Source organism: Drosophila montana, unplaced genomic scaffold (assembly GCF_035044405.1).
Source record: "Drosophila montana isolate Dmon_TW-CO22-7 unplaced genomic scaffold, ASM3504440v1 contig_3617_1, whole genome shotgun sequence".
Lineage (NCBI taxonomy): Eukaryota > Metazoa > Arthropoda > Insecta > Diptera > Drosophilidae > Drosophila > Drosophila montana.
Window position 1 is genome coordinate 163,177 of NW_026998502.1, and position 16,789 is coordinate 179,965.

Sequence of the window (16,789 nt, forward strand, 5' to 3'; positions counted from 1 at the left end):
AATGAATTTGAACAATGATCTTTGAAAATGAATTTGAGGCCGATCAGATGGTAAGTAAAAAAGTTTCATGCAGCTGTTTTCCGCGAATTTTCCACACATTTCAGGAAACCCCGTCTGAAAGTGCGATTAGATGGAGAGCGGAGATAGATAGAGTACAAGTTAATAAACTAGAGAGTGAGTTTGAGTAGAGATATAGTTTATTGGATTGCCCATACAACTTATTAATATAACAATTATAGTCAAAGCGAGAAAGCCAGTAGAAGTCAGTAGAATTCATGAGAATCGCGGAGAATGGCAATATATAACATAAGATTCTGCGCAGCTGTATATGAAATTTTGTTTTCACTTGGCATAAAATAACATACGTATACATATTTATACACATTCACACAGACTCACACACATTCATACACACCCTGGGGAGATGTGATTGCCATGCTACACACTTGGATTTAGTTGGGATGGGGCAATCCATTAAACTGAAACCGACCACGTTGGACATTTTATAATTTATCAAAATGAGAATTGATGCGCACTGCACAGCGTTCAAGTATTTGTCATTGGCTCCGGCTGCGGCGCCAAGCTCCAACAGCGCATTCCACACGCCTCAACCTGGGCGACTGCCAAGCTGCACCTCTAGGCGCATCCCTTGGGACCAAGTGGCCGCATGCCACACGACATGCCGTCGTAAATACCAAAAATGCTTCGGCAAATATTTAGCTGCACTCTTAGTGACACGCGCGCGTGTTTTCCACCCCTGAAGCTCCAACTTGACTCCCCGGCAAGGCGAACGGAAGGGTGCAGCAGCAGCTTTAAATTGGCTGCATTTCAATTGTTGTGCGGCTTGTAGTTAAGTTTGTTGTGCTCCGGCTCGGGTCCGGGTCCAGACGGGTCCAGTTCGTGACTGCCGTTTCTTTATTTACGCTTGCATTTTCATTTGTGCTGTAAATAGCATTAAAAATAATTTTCCGGCTTAAAATGCATTACACACAGCGCTGACAGCCGACGGCTTATGCACTTAATGAAATGTACACGGCAATTGTCGTGTGCTAAAGAAGAAGGACACGCACACACACACACACACGCATACACACGGCATATGGCATATGAAGATGGCAGCGTCTGCGGCTTTGTGTTCTGGCCAGGCCATAAATTGGGCCAACTTAAATTTCATTTCACACATACTGCAGCCAGCAAATCCACATTTAAGGCTTTCCCCAGCACATTCTACGTGCCTTCAATTCGACAAGTGGACAAAGGAGCTGAAACATGAGAGGGAAAGACCCGCCCATTAAATGGCATATTATTTTGTGCTTAAAGCAATTCAAATCCGATTAAGCTTATTTTCGTATTATTATTATTATTTATTTTATTTATGTTATTTATTTTATTTATTTTACTTATTTTATTTATTTTATATAGCTTATTTTTTTAATTCATTGAATTTATTTAAATTTATGTTGTTTATTTTATTTATGTTATATATTTTAATTATTTATATTTATTTTATTTATTTGATTTCATTTTAGTTTCCTCTTTCCTTGTCATAAATTTTGGAGCACATTGAAAATTTCAAATATGAAAACTGTTCGAATTCAATTTAACATACTTGACTTTTAATTCGACACGACTAATTAATAAGCTGTCAGGTCCAGGTATAATTTTCTACTTTATTAGAGCAATTTATGCAGCTGATTTAATTTAAGTATTTTGCACACTCGAAAAATCTAATCTTAATGGCAGTCAATGGTCCTGGTCTGGGCATGGGCTCTTACAATTTTTAGCAGAGCAGTTTGTGAAAATTATTCAACCGGCCATACAATAATTAAAGCTCTGCTTATAACACTTTTATTTGACTGCTAATTTAAACATTATGCGCAAAATTGGAATCTCGAAGCCAAAATAACATTTAAATGGCGTAGTTTGTTAACGAGACATGACCAGAAGATGTTGAGGTGCGGCTGCAATAATAAATCAAAATTAATTTATCTTGGCCTGAAGGAAATGCGTTCGGTTGCCAAAGGAATTTTCAATTACGTTGCAATGCACAAAACAAAATGTCGAAATTAGTTATTAAACAAAGTTTTGCGACAGTCGATGCACACGAAACCCAGACAGTTAACCAAGTAATGGAAATTATAAAGCCAGCTCGGATAAGAACACAACAGGAAACGAGTTGGCCAAACAGGCGTAATTAAATATTCAGGCAGCCAAATGAGCTCGGACAGGAAGAGAGCCAGCCTCAACAAAACTGGCAAACAATTGGCAAATGCAAAGCATTTGGCTAATCTCAAGTCAGTTCCGGGCCTTGGGGCCAACAACAATGCCAATTCACTTGAACGTAACAATTTTAATAGACATCGCTAGCAGGCAGTCTTAATTTGAACAGGAGAACATCAAAATGCATAACATAAATTAGCTTCAAATGCCAGATGAGATCTATAGTCCTTTTAGTCCGTCCTGTGGCCTAGGTAGTTCTTGGCGCCGGCTGCTCCGCCGTTTCCTTTCCTAACTTCTGATCATCCTCTGCCGTTGCAGGGTCTCCGGCTGCTATTGTCACCGACTGTCGAATGGGCGTGACTTCTGGCAATAAATTCAATTCGGCCATAAGCTTTTGATAACAGGGATGATCTTTGGCGAAACCCGGCTCGATTACTGGTGGTTCTTGTAATTCTTCTAAGCTGTGCCTCGACGTCGGCATGGAGCCCAATGAGCCCGGGGACCCTAAAATGCTACGGCCGGATTCTTCATTGACACACGTCTCGAACGAGCAGCTCTCCATGTCCGGCACCGTCTCATCCTTTATGCTGATCTCCGAGCTGATCATGTCGCCGAACTCCAGGGCAATGAGGCGACGCGCCAGCGGCACCGATAGAAACTCCTTGTAGTGCAGTTTGCGACGACGCTCGAACTCCAGGCGACGCACCTTCTCATCGACCGATTCCGGATAGTCTTCGTCCACCGACGAATCGTCCGAGTCGACATCAATGCCAAAAGCCGGCGTCTCCGATAATGCGGCCAGGCGCAGCTTCTCCATCAGCGTGGTCGTGTCCAGATCATGTGGCAAGTCTTCATCAAAGACAAACGGCGTCTTCGGCTCATCGATAATCATGTGGCCGTAGTCCTTGTTCGCCGGATGAAAGGTCGCCAAAACGTTCATCTCATCGAACTTGGCCGTCTTCAATATGATATTGTCAACCACATTGGCCCCAACCTTCAATATGCCCCTCACGCTATCATTTCCCTCCATTTTTTCCTCTAACTATGACTAACACTACAAAATATACTTATGATAAAAATACTAATATATATATTCCTTGAATTTTTTATATTTTTATAACACTTGCAATTGTGTCTTTTATAATTTGGAAACCTTGACAATTTTGACAACTGAGTCGCAGCCTAAACATGAAATATCCTCCTCCAATAGATCGCCAGCTTGCGATTTAAATTGAGTCCGGGATAACTTCATGTTACACTTTAAAATTTCGAGAACCCGCGTCTGATTAATCCCTCGTTGGTTGGATGTCAAGCACTTTGTGGGGTATCTAGTCGTTGGCTGCAATCGCTGCCATCAGACCGCAGAGTAAACTCATTTTGACGTGTTCATCATCGGCAGCTGCAGCCATCGGCTATGGAGAGAAGCTGAGCGAGTTGGAGCAGCGCTTTATTATTGACCCGGGTTTTTATACCCTTGCAGAGGGTATTATAATTTTGTCGTGAAATGTGTAACGCCTAGAAGGAGACATCTCCGAACCCATAAAGTATATATATTCTAGATCAGTAGCCTATATAGCCATGTCCATCTGTTTGTCTGTCCGTCTGTCTGTTTCTATGCGAACTAGTTCCTCAGTTCTAAAGCTATCGTCATGATTTTTGCTGAAGTTCTTTTTTCTGTCTCACCAGCTGGATCGGACCGCTATATCATATAGCTGCCATAGGAACGATCGGTCGAAAAGTAGGTTCTTGCATGGAAACCTTTTTTGTTTTTCAAGATATCTTAACCATACGGGCAAACCACCATGAGCATTATGAAAAGGCTTGGTCTGCAAGGGTATTAAATCTTTGGCGTGCCGAAGATAGCCCTTTTTTCTCGGTGTTGTTATTGATGTAAACATATTCATCATGGTATGTCGGAGAGTTGTTGTGGCAGCTGCCGCTTCAAAACTCTTGAGTGCACATATTTTTGCGCTGCACCGGGGCATGTGGCCAGAGCGCATGTATTGCGAATTGATTGCAGCACATTATTTCACAATTTTGCCGGCAAATAAACAAGCGCTGGCTAGAGTCGAGTGGAAAAGGCCGGAACCGGGAGCTGGGAGCCAGGAGGCAGGAACTCAGCACTCAGGCATGCATATTACGAGCTGTTCTGCTTATCAGCTCAGCCAATGCGACAAACTGCACGATAAAACCAACGACACGATGATGATGTTGCTCCCGATGATCATGATGATGATGATGATGATGGGATTGATGGCACGCACTATGGAGTTTTGGCAGCTTGGGTAGCTGACATTTGGCTGCCTGGGCAGCTTTGATTGCTTGCTTTATGCCGAATGCAGCTATGGGCTAACAGTTTTGTTCGATTTACGAAATTGCAGTCGCCCGATTGGATATCTTATGTAGTCACCGGAAGCCCCGTGCGAGGCCCCACTCGCAACAAAGTGTGTGTATCTGCCAGCTACGTGCTGCGTCTGGATGCGCATAAGTAACAGCTGGGGTTAGTCTCCTGCAGCTGGCATCCGTTCGAGGCGCAGTAGCTGTTGCCACACATATTCACGCAATTTTATCGCAATCATAAATTTCACTTGATTTTTGGCTTTTCCGCACAAAACACAATGCAGCATCCGTTACGAGTTCGAGCTGTTTGTCCGTGTCCGCAGCAACGCCCACACACAAACTCAATTGAAATTAGCTCGATTGAGGCGGCTTCAGCTGTGGGCGTGGCAAGCGTTATGCATATTTATTAAAAACTGTCTGCTGCGATTAAAAGCCAATCAGGCCAATTGCGAATTCCTTTTATTGGCGCCCAGCTTTATAAATATTTAAAATTTAATTTCGGCCAATACGCGGCGTATACTTGATGCTGCTCTGCGTGTTCGAATACATTTTTCTGCAGCTAGATTAAAATGTGTGTGTGTCCCTGTGTGTGTGTGTGTGTGTGTGTGTGTGTGTGTGTGCAGCAGTATCTGTAGCTCAATATGTATCTGTATATATATGGTAAAGGTGTGCGCTAGTTGAGCTCTCAGGTGCCTCGACTCCGGCTTTGGCTGTACGGCAATCGAAGCGTGAAACGTTGAAGGCAAACACGTTGAGCGCAAATGTAGCGCGTTTCCTTTTTGGCTTTTACGCTGTACTCCCAATCGGGACAAGGACCACAGCCAGCGGCAGCAGGAGAGCAGAGAGCAGTACCCAGTACCCAGAACAAAAACTCCATGCCCAACCACTTATGAGCATGTGGTGTATGTGTGTGTGTGTGTGTGTGTGTGTGTGTGGGAGCGTGTGGCAGTTAGCTAGTGCTTGACAGCTTGGCAAACAGTTAAATAAAGTTGGCAGCTCTCCCGCTTTGTGGCCGGGTGACTGTTATCCTTGCCTGGCAGTTAGCATGAGTACTTAATACTGAATGTGCACGATTTTGGCTTTATAACGAACTTTAGCGAGATCCCAACTGAAGCTCTATTTGAAAGTTTAGGGATCGCAACTAAAAACAATATTTTCCCCTGGCCAAACATTTACAGCCACACATGAAATGCGTCCATAGCCAGGCCAGAATAATTACGATTGGCGAGTTAATTTAAAAACGGTTGTGGTTATTATTCGAAGCTTAACTGCATTTTAATTTTATGTAAACAAGAGTACCCACTATTCTAATTGGCACAATTTTAAACTAAATACAAATAAAGTTATATCTTGCATGAAAAGCTAAACAATTCAGGAAGTATTGTATCAGATCCCACCCAACTGAAGCTCTATTTGAAAGTTTAAGGATCGCTTCTATTTTAGCAAATAAAAAACAAAATATAACCACACATAGAAGTTCGTCCACAACCAGGGCAGACTCATTCGATTGGCGAGTTAATTAAACAAAGTTGATGTGGTTATTATTTAAAGCGTAACTAAATTTTAATTAAAGTCTTAATACTAAGAAAAGAAAATATATTTAGTATAAAAACTAAAATATATAATTTTAAATTTATCACAAAAACAACATTAAACAAGTTTTTTCTTGTTCGTCAGAAATTCACTTAATCTGGTAATAAAAATTCGTTTCTCTTTATATTATAGATTTAAAGTGAATAATAGATTTAAGAGTCATACATTTTTTATGTATTTTATATATTATTTTTCTAATACCTTCATATTCAGGAAGTATTGTATTAGATCCCCTCAATTTGATATACTACCTTATATTAAGAATACAAACACGACTTTTACGAATTCTTACATTCCTTTATTTTGATTTCTGATAGCATTTTCAAAGTGTAGTCGGGATTTGTCGGATTTAGCAAGAGGGTCCACAGCTACTGCAACAACCGCCGCAAGGGCCACAGGCACTGCCGCCGCAGCAACCGAAACAGGGTCCTGTCGCATAGCACGGACCGCAAACATTAGGTCCAAAACATCCGCCGCCGCAGGGTCCACAGCAGCCACCGCAAGGTCCACAACACATGATTGCTCTGAAAATTACATATACAATTTATTTGATAAATTTTTTTATATATTTTTTTTTTCTCACCTGAAAACCAAAACAAATTGAGACTACAAAAGAATTTAGGTGTTACTGCCTAGGCTTGATATGTAAGAATGAGGCTTCATTGAAGTAGTCAAGTCCGCCTGGACTGAGATGGGATGGATTTTTCAGAGACGACTTGATGTGTGTAAATTTAAAATTAAAATTTAAATTTATCCATTTGCCAATTAATTAGGCAAAGATCATGGCAGCTATTTACACTAAAATCGAGGCAAGACAAAGCTAAGATTCGAATGTGCGCATTTTTATAAATCTACTTTTCGAACAAACATAATTTATTAAATCGACTTATCGCTCGCGTATTATTCAACATCCTTTTGCACTGGGGCAACTGGATTATTCTCTTGCCATTTAATTGCTGTCAAAATTTAGAGTACTATTGCAATTTCATGGCACACAATAGAGCGCTAATGAATATGAATAACAAGAAACTCGAATGTGGCGACACGCACACAACTTGACAACAACAAACAGACAAACAAACAAACAAACAGCTGATTGTGCGCCAAGACAAACAGACAGACAGGGAGACAGGGAGACAGTTGGACAGCCATGCAAGGCACTCGGAGTTGGGGACAAACTACTTACTTACTTACGAGTACTTTTGCCCACTTATGTGGGGCAACGGCAAACAAAGTTATGCTGCGGCAAGTTGAGCCATTTGTTGTTGTTATTGTCCGCACTATGCAACTGTCTTTTCGCATAATGTCGCCGGTTGTTAAAGTTGCCTCCTTTTTTTGCGCTGTGTAGCGCCCTGGTAGCAAAACTCACATAAATTACGCGCCAGCAAAAGTCACAGAATGTCAAATGCAGCAAACACAAAAAAATAGGACAAGAAAAACTAAAATAAACGAAAAGGCAACCAAATTGCAGCGACTACGAAAAAGTGCAGCAAAAGTAAAAATTTCGATTGCCCGCGGCTGAGTCATCGTTGGAGGCCCGACTCCGGGTCCAGACCTCCAGAGTTTTTGGCAACTTTACGCCAGGAAATGCGCCCAATTTGTAGTCATCGTCTGCTCCTCCATTGTCTCCCTGGCCGTGGGAGTTCGATGTTGTGGCCAGACCCGCGGCTCGATATGGCCTTCAAAACTGACAGCCAAGCGACAGCAGCCGTGGGCTCTAAAAAAATACGCACACACACACACAAAAGACTAACTATGATTTATGGCACAGGAAATCGCAATAGAAAGTTTGCCAGAAGAGCGAATATACCGCCAATTAAATTGTTGAAAATATAGAAAGAGCTTGCATATAGATCTCGCATGTCAGGAGCAGCAACAGGAAAAGACGAGTGTAGGGAGCTCAAAATGCGATTAAATTTATTTTATTAAAAGTAAAATATTAGGTTAAAGACTTATTAGTTTTAATCATATAATTGATATAGCTTTATATATTGAAGAATTTCCTATAAGAAAATCAGCACCAGGTGAACTTAATTTTGTAAATTTCCTTTATTTTTTAGTATATAGATCTCGCATGTCAGGAACAGGAAAAGCCGAGTGTAGGGGGCTCAAAATGCGATTAAATATATTATATTAAAGGTTTCGTAGTTTTAATCATCATTTTTTGATATGGATCTAGACATTGAAGATTTTCTTACAGGAAAATCAGCATTAAGTGAACTTAAGTTACATGTCCTTTATTTTCTTGCATGTAGATTTCGCATGTCAATATTTAAAGAGCTCAATATGCGATTAAATATATTATATTAAAAGTGAAATATTAGGTTAAGGAATTCCTTGTTTTAATCATAATATGGATTAACCTTTATATATTGAAGTATTACCTGTCCTTGATTTTCCACTTGCCTTTATAAACTTCTCAGCTTTCGATTGGAGCGAAAGTATGCTGCCTTATAAATCACAAAGTTGCCGGCAAATAAACGAACCGAAATCGTACATCGACTTGGGAAACTCATCGAATTTTTGGTATATTTTTTTTTGCTGTTTTCTTGGTAGGCGTGCGTAATGAAACTGGAAATAAAGGGAAAGAAGCGCAACCAGAAATCATGCAAATGAGTTTAGCAACAGAAATGTCTGGCCCGGGGCCATGGCAGTTAGAATTCTCCGGGTCAGCCGTGCCTATGCACGGCATAGTCGAAATAATGGTCATGAAATGAAAACGAATCCGGGCAATTCACTATCCACGCCAGCCAAACAGACAGACAGGCAACGAAAAAGGCCAAAAAAAAAACCTTACGATGATGAAGATGACGATGAGCATGACGATGATGAAGATGACGATGATGACGTGGACGAGGACGTGGATGAGTATGATGCCGGGGTAGATGGTGGATGCGATGCGTTTGCGTTTGCGTCTGCCATGCAGCTGGGCGTGAAAATGCAATTTACTGGCCTCGGCTCAGGATCAACAGGAATTGGAGTGGGAAGTGGGCGTTGGAAGTGGGCGTGAGAGTGGGAATGGGGCGTGGGCGGACGCCGTTTGTGGAGCTTGTGCGGCAAACAAAAAGCTAGCCACAACAATTGTAATTAAAAGCTGCGCTAGCCAAAATGATAAATATCTTGGCAAAAAGCAAAAAGCGCTTTGGCAGAAAGTAAAACAAATACAAAAAGCGAAAAAACTTGTACTTTTACTTTTTGCTTTGTCTGGCCGTCGAGCTGTTTGTTACTTTTCACACGCGCCCCCTCCCTCTACCCCCTCCCCCCTCTGACACCCCATCAACCCCAGTAAATGGCCAGCCTGGGAGCTGCCATAATACAATTTATACGACAACACTTTAGTGCAAAGTTTATGCGCAGTGTTTACAACGTGCCATAAAAGCCGGACAATGCATGAGGCAGGCCGTGGGGCAGCTGGCCGTAGGATTAGGGCAACGGTTGGCTATAATGTAACCCGTAAATGTACTCGTCCTCGTCCTCCTCCTCCTTCTCCTCCGCTGCGGGTGCGTAACAAGTGCAGCACACAGCCCGCATAAGTAGGATGATGTTGCCGGTGCTGGCTGCTGGCTCGGAGTTTGTTCCGGAGTTCATTGGCGTCTCGGGCGAGCACAAATTGTCGCCTTGAATTGACAGCTAGTAAAAATTAAGTAATAAACTAACTTTAACACAGGTTTCGTCTCTCTCTCTCGCTCTGTTATGGCCAAAACACAAACAGTTGTGGCAACAACAAATGTGCTCTGCAGCCATAATCCGGACATTGTCTGGCAGCTTGTAAACATTTAACTGAAGTGATATTCGAGCTTTGGTCACAACTTTAATGAGCCCCGACCAGGCCAATTGATAAGCCAACTATGCTGAAAATATGTCGGTGAGCTGGGAAATAAATGAGCCAGAAAATGGTGAAATTATAATATAATAATATGAAATAATAATATATATTATAAATTTAACACCACACTAGATAAAGTTACCCGGCCTTGCCCAGGTCGAATGGATACTGTTGAAAATGCAAGTGAGACCAAAACTGTCGCCGTGACTTCAGGCAGAGAAAAGTTCACTTAAATAGTTCACGCTATTGAATTCGAGTTTGAAACAGAGACCACTCGCTTGTTAGTTCGACGCTCAGAGATTTAAGTGTTGCCTGGGCTTGCTTTTTACTATAAATCTACGACTTTTTCTCAACTTTGAAGTCGACTTTTCGAAAGACAAGTGCTTTCCCTCTCTTTGTACTCACTTTGGAGCCAAAAGTTAAGATCCTAGCCTTACGATTTGGTCCTTGCCTAGATCACCTGTCAGTTTTATATATAGACCTATGTATATATAGCTTCTGAAGCACCAGTTAGCCAGTTAACTTCTCACTTATATCAAGTACTAAAACCAGCTGAGCTTCTATTGAACTACTTTCTGGCTTTTCAATCGAGCAGCTGCACAAACTGTTTACTCTGTTGATGCTCTACACATTCAATTAGTGTTATATAATTTAGAGCATAATGAAATGAGATAATTATATAGTTAATGGAAAATAGAAATTTAATTAAAACAAACAGCAAAACGCCAATGGCTGCTGCGAGTCAGTTTCAGTCGTTTCAGTCGTTTCGCTTTGTCAGTCAGTTAATCAATTTACAACAAAATGTTCACCCAGCCCCAGCTCCAGCTCCAGTCAAGGCGGCTCTTTGTGGGTGACAATTGTAATAGGTGCAGAGCGCGGAGTTCATTCGTTCATTACCTGAGGCGGCAAACGCCGCAATCTAATTAATTAGGCAACCGGATAAATGAAATCAACGCGGCAAAACAAAACAAATTAGAGGAAAGCTACGAGAAAGACTGGGCCAATATTTGAGAGGTTGCTGGTAATGATTATGCCTAGAATAGACAACTTTTAAGGCGGCAATTCCAATTTGTGGATACAATTTGTAATCGGCGGAACACACAAATCAATAAACTTCAGTTCCCCCATCGAAATTAATGTTATATTCCCGCTCCGACTCAAATCTATAGGACACTAGCCCCAGCCAAAGATACGCTCCATCAATTTCAATAACACACACACACACACACACACACAGACTAATCAAACCTGAGAGCTCAACTCAAATACGGCCACGCGCCTCGCTTAATTGCTATCAATTTACCCGCTCAAAGTGCCACAAATTACACAGCCCAAGTTGCCGAGCTGCCGAGAAACACAACTCTCTCTATATCTAATATTTTGCTCTCTCATTTTCATAAATTTACGTTAAATTGACTTTGTGACGCGCGGCGCATCAGAATTTAGACACTTGTGACTAATTTGCAACACATTTCCCTCAAAACTTTGCCAAAAAAAAAAATATTAAATGGCCAAAACGGAAATGACAAAAATCACAAAAACCACCGCCCGAAACTTCCTCAAAAAAAAACAAGAAATAAAACAAATACTGAACTTGGTGTACCGACTATTAAATACCCTGGGCAAAAATTAATCAGCGTGGGAAAACGAAGATTCTGGAAAAAACTTCATTTTCCCGCCAGATTGATTTTGACTTGGAATTTTCTCATTTTCATTGGCTTGCATATCTGTCATACCCTCTTGCCTTGGGTATGCAGGCAATGGAAAAGCACAAGGAAAGCGCAAAAGTAGCGTTGAAAATTAAGTGGAAATGAATTGCACGCTTGAATTTCAATGGGGCGTCCGGCACGTTAATGTTTACTCAAGTGGAAATCGAGTCACTGACAACTCGCCTCCTCGAACCATACGCTGTCCATTTCCGGCTGGCAACTTTCTGCACAACCACAAAAGCCAACTTCGCTAAAAAAAAAAAGGAAAATAATGAAAAAAAATATTTGCGCAAAGACAGGGAACAAAGGAAAAGTCAAGCAAAGGCGAATAAAAAGTGAGCTTTTAATGACGGCCCGTTGGCCATTGAGCCTGCAGGAATTGTCCTTTTTGTGTTGTTTGTTCAAATATTTAAACGCAGTGCAAGAGTTGAGCTATGTGTGAACTGTTAATAAATTAATATTGATTAGGAAAAACAATATATAGAAATTTGAGTACACAGAATAGAAACAGATACCAGTTAGAGGCTGGAATAGACAGTTTTAAATCCTACTCTGCAACTTTGGAGTCGTCCAAAAAGAATATTAGTAAATATAATTGTTGTTGCTGGAGCAGCTGTTCTGTCTGTTATTGTTGTTGTTGTTGTTATTTGGGAGAAAGTTTTGAGCAGCAAGTTGAGTTAATTTGTATCCACAACTCAATTGCAAAAGTTTAAGCGAGCGAAAGATTTATGAAGTTTATATGCAATAATATGGCAACCGAGCAGGCAGCAGGCAGGCAGGCAGGCCAACAAAAGCGCCAACAAAACTCGAAAACAATAAACAAGGACAACAAGGACCAGGACCAGGCAGGCAGGAAGGCAGGCAGTGCAATAAGTATGCAGCAGTAGCTAGAAACAGAAATGGAAACAGAAATAGAAAGCGAACCAAAAGCAGAGTCAAGGCTGCGGGCAGTGCAATCAGCTTTGATAAGCAGCAAATGGCCAGTCAAATGATAACGATAACGAGTCTATCGATAGCAGCCCACCAGATCGAGCTCCCAGCTCCCAGTCAAAGCCGAAGCCACAGCCAAAGCGAGAGCCAAAGTCAATGCAGTTTGCCGATTGACTTTTATGTCAGGCCAAATGGCAGCCAGCGCACAAAATTAGATTCGCCTGCGGCTAAAAAGTCAATTTTCATAACAATTTCTGGCTGGCCATAATGAAGCTACATTTTCTACTTCGACTTCTTCTTGTTGTTGATTTTACTGCTGTTTTTCCTGCAGCTCTTGAGCTCCATTTACAGTTCGAGTTATTAAAATTCGGCTGCAAGTTGATTTGCTGCGCAGCTGGCAAACGATTTGTGCAGCATCTTCAGGAGTCCAATGACTAAACATCCTTCTATGCAAGGACGAAACAAAATTGTTCGTAAAATGCATTTTTTGTCATTTAATAACTCGATCGAGACAGCAAAAATATTGGGATCTCGTACAAGCAGAAAAATAATGTTTTATTTAGAAAACCTTTTACACGAATTTTCCAGCCAAGAGGGGTGGATGTAGCGAAAAGTGTGAAACTGTGTGAAATTAATTTAAACAAAGGTCTTTGAAAATGAATTTGAAGCCGATCGGATGGTAAATGAAAAACTTCCATTAACCGTTTTCCGCTTATTTACCACAGTTACGGGTGGAATTGCCAAATTCTTATTTAGGGCTTCAAAAATCAGTTTAATGCCAATTGGACTTGAGTTCAAAGTTTGTCCAAAAAATCGCTAACCCACGTTTTCTGCCGAGGAAGTTTTTTTTAAATCCTTAAAAAAGGGTTTGACACCGATCGGATGGCAAGCAAAGAAGTTACAATCGTTATTCGCATTTCTTTCACATTTTCGGGTGGAAATTCCAAAAAGCCTGGATTAGCGTGCACCTCCATTAGATAAGTTAATTACAGTGAAAACTTCACTAACTACCAGTCAGTCAGGGCAAACAGTATATGTTTTATTTTTTATAAATTGCATACCAAATTCAGATGCTCTCTAAAAGAGTATAACGAGTTGGTTTATAGTTGAGCGTGTGGCATTGAAAACAATGCAACAACTTTTGTAGCACACGTTGCGTATGCGTAATGTCAACTTTGCATATGCATAAAAGATTTCGAGTTGCCGCTGTTGTTGCCGTTGTTGCCGTTGTTGCTGTTGCTGTTGCATAATTTCGCATAAATTTCGCTGACATTTTTTAATCTATGTTGAAAGTTTGCTGCGCACAAAAATGTATAAGCATACGAACATATATACACTCGTATATATCACCATTTGCATAAATCCCAATTGCAGTGCACTTTGCCATGCCCGTGTCTCAATGGCCAAATAAAATATCTACCCCGGCAACAGAAGCAGCAGCAGTAGCTCAGCTCAGCTGCACTTTAGTCGCTGGCATCTTGAAGATTCATAAAATGTGTATGAGTGCAAAATGTTTTAAATTTATTACAATAAAACGAGCTGGGCGCCGAGCGAGTACGCAAATGCGACATAAAACGCTAAAAGATAAAGCAGCTTGCCAAGGCAATGGCCATTTTTTATGCGCCTTAAAGTGCGCTACATAAAAGCGGGCCAACACACACGCACACACAAACACACACACGCACACGCACAGGTGACTCTGACGGGCTGCATTGATGTGACTACACAAAAAGTGGAAATTGTTGCAGGCACGCAGCTGTGCGGAACAAGGGCAACAGGGGCAACAGGAGGGGCGCGCGTTTATCAGCCAAAGGCAAAAGATGGCGCCTCGGTTTCAGTTTCAGTTTCAGCTTCAATTTCAGCCCAAGTTTCGGTGGTTGTTGCCGCTTCTATCGGCCGCCTGTTTTCCTCTGCGGCTGTTCATCAGCTGCCCCACAAAGCAGACGCATTTATTACATTGCTTTTGCACAATTTTCTTGTTTTTTTTTTTTTGCTCCGCCGGCCTTTTAACTGAAAAATTGGCACAGTGCGCCGCTTGGCATGCAAAGCAACCATTACAATTATTTCAGCTTCTTCTTTTTTGCCAACGTTTTTCTTTTCGCTTTTTTGCCTTTTACTTTTGTTGCTGCCATTGTCAGTTGGCCACGCGCCTGCCACGCTTCACTGGCCCTGGCCCTGGATCGTTCCGGCTCTCTCTCTCTATCTCTCTCTCTTTCTGGCCTGGTTATGAGACTGCCGCACAGCGACGCAAATCAGCTTCAATTTCGAGCTCTCATGCGAATCTGGTAGCGGGTATATTGACTAGACAAAAATGTGATAAAAAAATAAATACATATAATGAGAATATTAAAAGAATTATATATTTAAAATATGATAAACTAAGACTTAACATATGCATATTAAATAATTAATAATATCACTCACGAAAATTTCATGTCAATCCAACATATTTATAACACAATTATAAACGGCCGTGAAAAATAAAATTAAATGCGCAAAAATGCCCGAGTGCTCTATGCTTTAAGAGGGAGCGAACGGGACAGTGAGAGTAAGTAGTGCGGAAAAAGAGAGCACCAAGTACTCATCAAGTAACTCATCATTTTGTATTTGTGTGTGTGTGTGTGTGTTATTCGGCACGATTGAAAGAAGCAGATGAGATCAGCCAGTAGTCAGAGCTATTGGTGATAGCGCCGAGCAGTCTGTCTTCACGATGGAAAGAAGAAGAGCAAGCTGTATAAAAAGAGCGGCGCATTGCAGTTGGGCTTCAGTGGAAGCTGCCTGGTGGCCTTGTAAGAAGCTGACTGTTAATGTCGCTTAAATATTTGAAGGAAAAAGAGCACTTCAGAAGTAAGAGTGAGCGAGATGGCAGAGCTGCAGGTCTGTACGGCAGAAAGAAGAGTACAGCTTTTTATTACAGTTGCTTCAGCAAACGATTTTTTGTTGTTATGCAAAGATGACAAACAACGACAAAAACAACATGTTCTCTTATTGTGATTTCAATGCATACCATTTTTTCATTAATTTTAGTCCAGGAAAATATCTAAGCAAATAATTTAATTAAAGAAATTTAACTAATATATGAAGGCCTTGTTTTTATTATTATTTTTTCAAACTTTTCAGCCTTCAAAGGTAGATGTTTCTTTAACAATTTTGATGTGATTTCCAGGGTATTGAATATTAGACTACTTGAAGGGTTTTCTATTAGTTGTAGTTATCTACGGACTTGAATGTTCATTGAAGTGTGTGGAAAATCAATTAATGTGCTGTTTCCTTTTCAAGTTGTTTTAAAAGATTTACGCATGGCTTCAGCATGTGTCAAGTGCAACTCAAACAAGCCTGCGACCCGAAAGAAAGCAAATCAATTTTGAAAAAGGCTCCCCTTGCCAGAGAATGGGATGAGCTGCTGCTGCTCTGCTGTGGATTGGCCAGGCCGATTCTGTTGTGTTGTGGTTATTTTCGCAGCTCGCTTTGATAATGAGATCAAGAACAACAACAGCCAAAGCGAATTGTCAGAACTAAAGATGTAGCCGATGCTGAAGCTGTGTTATGTATGCGTTGGCTGCTTGGGGCTTGGGGTATATATTGAGCTGGTTGAGCAAATATTTGGCTTCTTGGCTTTTTGTTGCTGACAACTGACCACAAAATTTGTTTAACATGCCAAGCAACTCAAATTTCATGCCGCATTGCCTGTGCAACTGACCCACTTTGCGGGCTGGCTTTTGCAATGTGGCTCGTGCTGAAAGGGGATGGGCTTGGGTAGGGGCAGGGGAAGGGGCAGGGCAACGCCTGAGCAAACAGTGGCAAAGATGATGGTGCTGATGACGCTGGCGTTGACGAGTGGCGACTCATCCGAGCAGCAGACTTTGCCCTGTTGCCAGTGGCAACTAAAAGCCGCAACAATTTCATTAAATTTACTTGATGGCATCCCGAAAATATGACAAAGGGACTCTGCAATTGTGCCCAAGTAATATGCCAGCTGCATATTTACACACGAGCGGAAAACTGACATTCCCCAATGTGCGTGAGGCAGGTGCACAAACACACACACACGCACACAGAACACCCTTCCTTAATATGTTGGTATTTGGTAACCAATTCGAAATTGTTGGTAATTGGAAATGCGACATACGATAACCACAATGCCAAACATTAACTCAGCTGTGCACTTCGA

General features: G+C 41.4%; 1 protein-coding gene and 1 long non-coding RNA gene across 2 annotated transcripts; both read right to left on the reverse strand.

The window, feature by feature from the left end:
• Positions 1-2,330: 2,330 nt before the first annotated feature.
• LOC135435430 (protein phosphatase inhibitor 2) lies at positions 2,331-3,366 on the reverse strand. Its single transcript, XM_064692482.1, has one exon. It carries the CDS (start codon positions 3,248-3,250, stop codon positions 2,468-2,470), a length of 783 nt encoding a protein of 260 aa, XP_064548552.1. The 5' UTR covers positions 3,251-3,366; the 3' UTR covers positions 2,331-2,467.
• Positions 3,367-6,479: 3,113 nt separating this feature from the next.
• Positions 6,480-6,878, reverse strand: LOC135435432 (uncharacterized). Its single transcript, XR_010437374.1, has 2 exons — positions 6,737-6,878; positions 6,480-6,677 (listed from the first exon to the last, which is right to left on the reverse strand). It is a non-coding gene; the product is annotated as an uncharacterized LOC135435432 (long non-coding RNA).
• Positions 6,879-16,789: the final 9,911 nt, after the last annotated feature.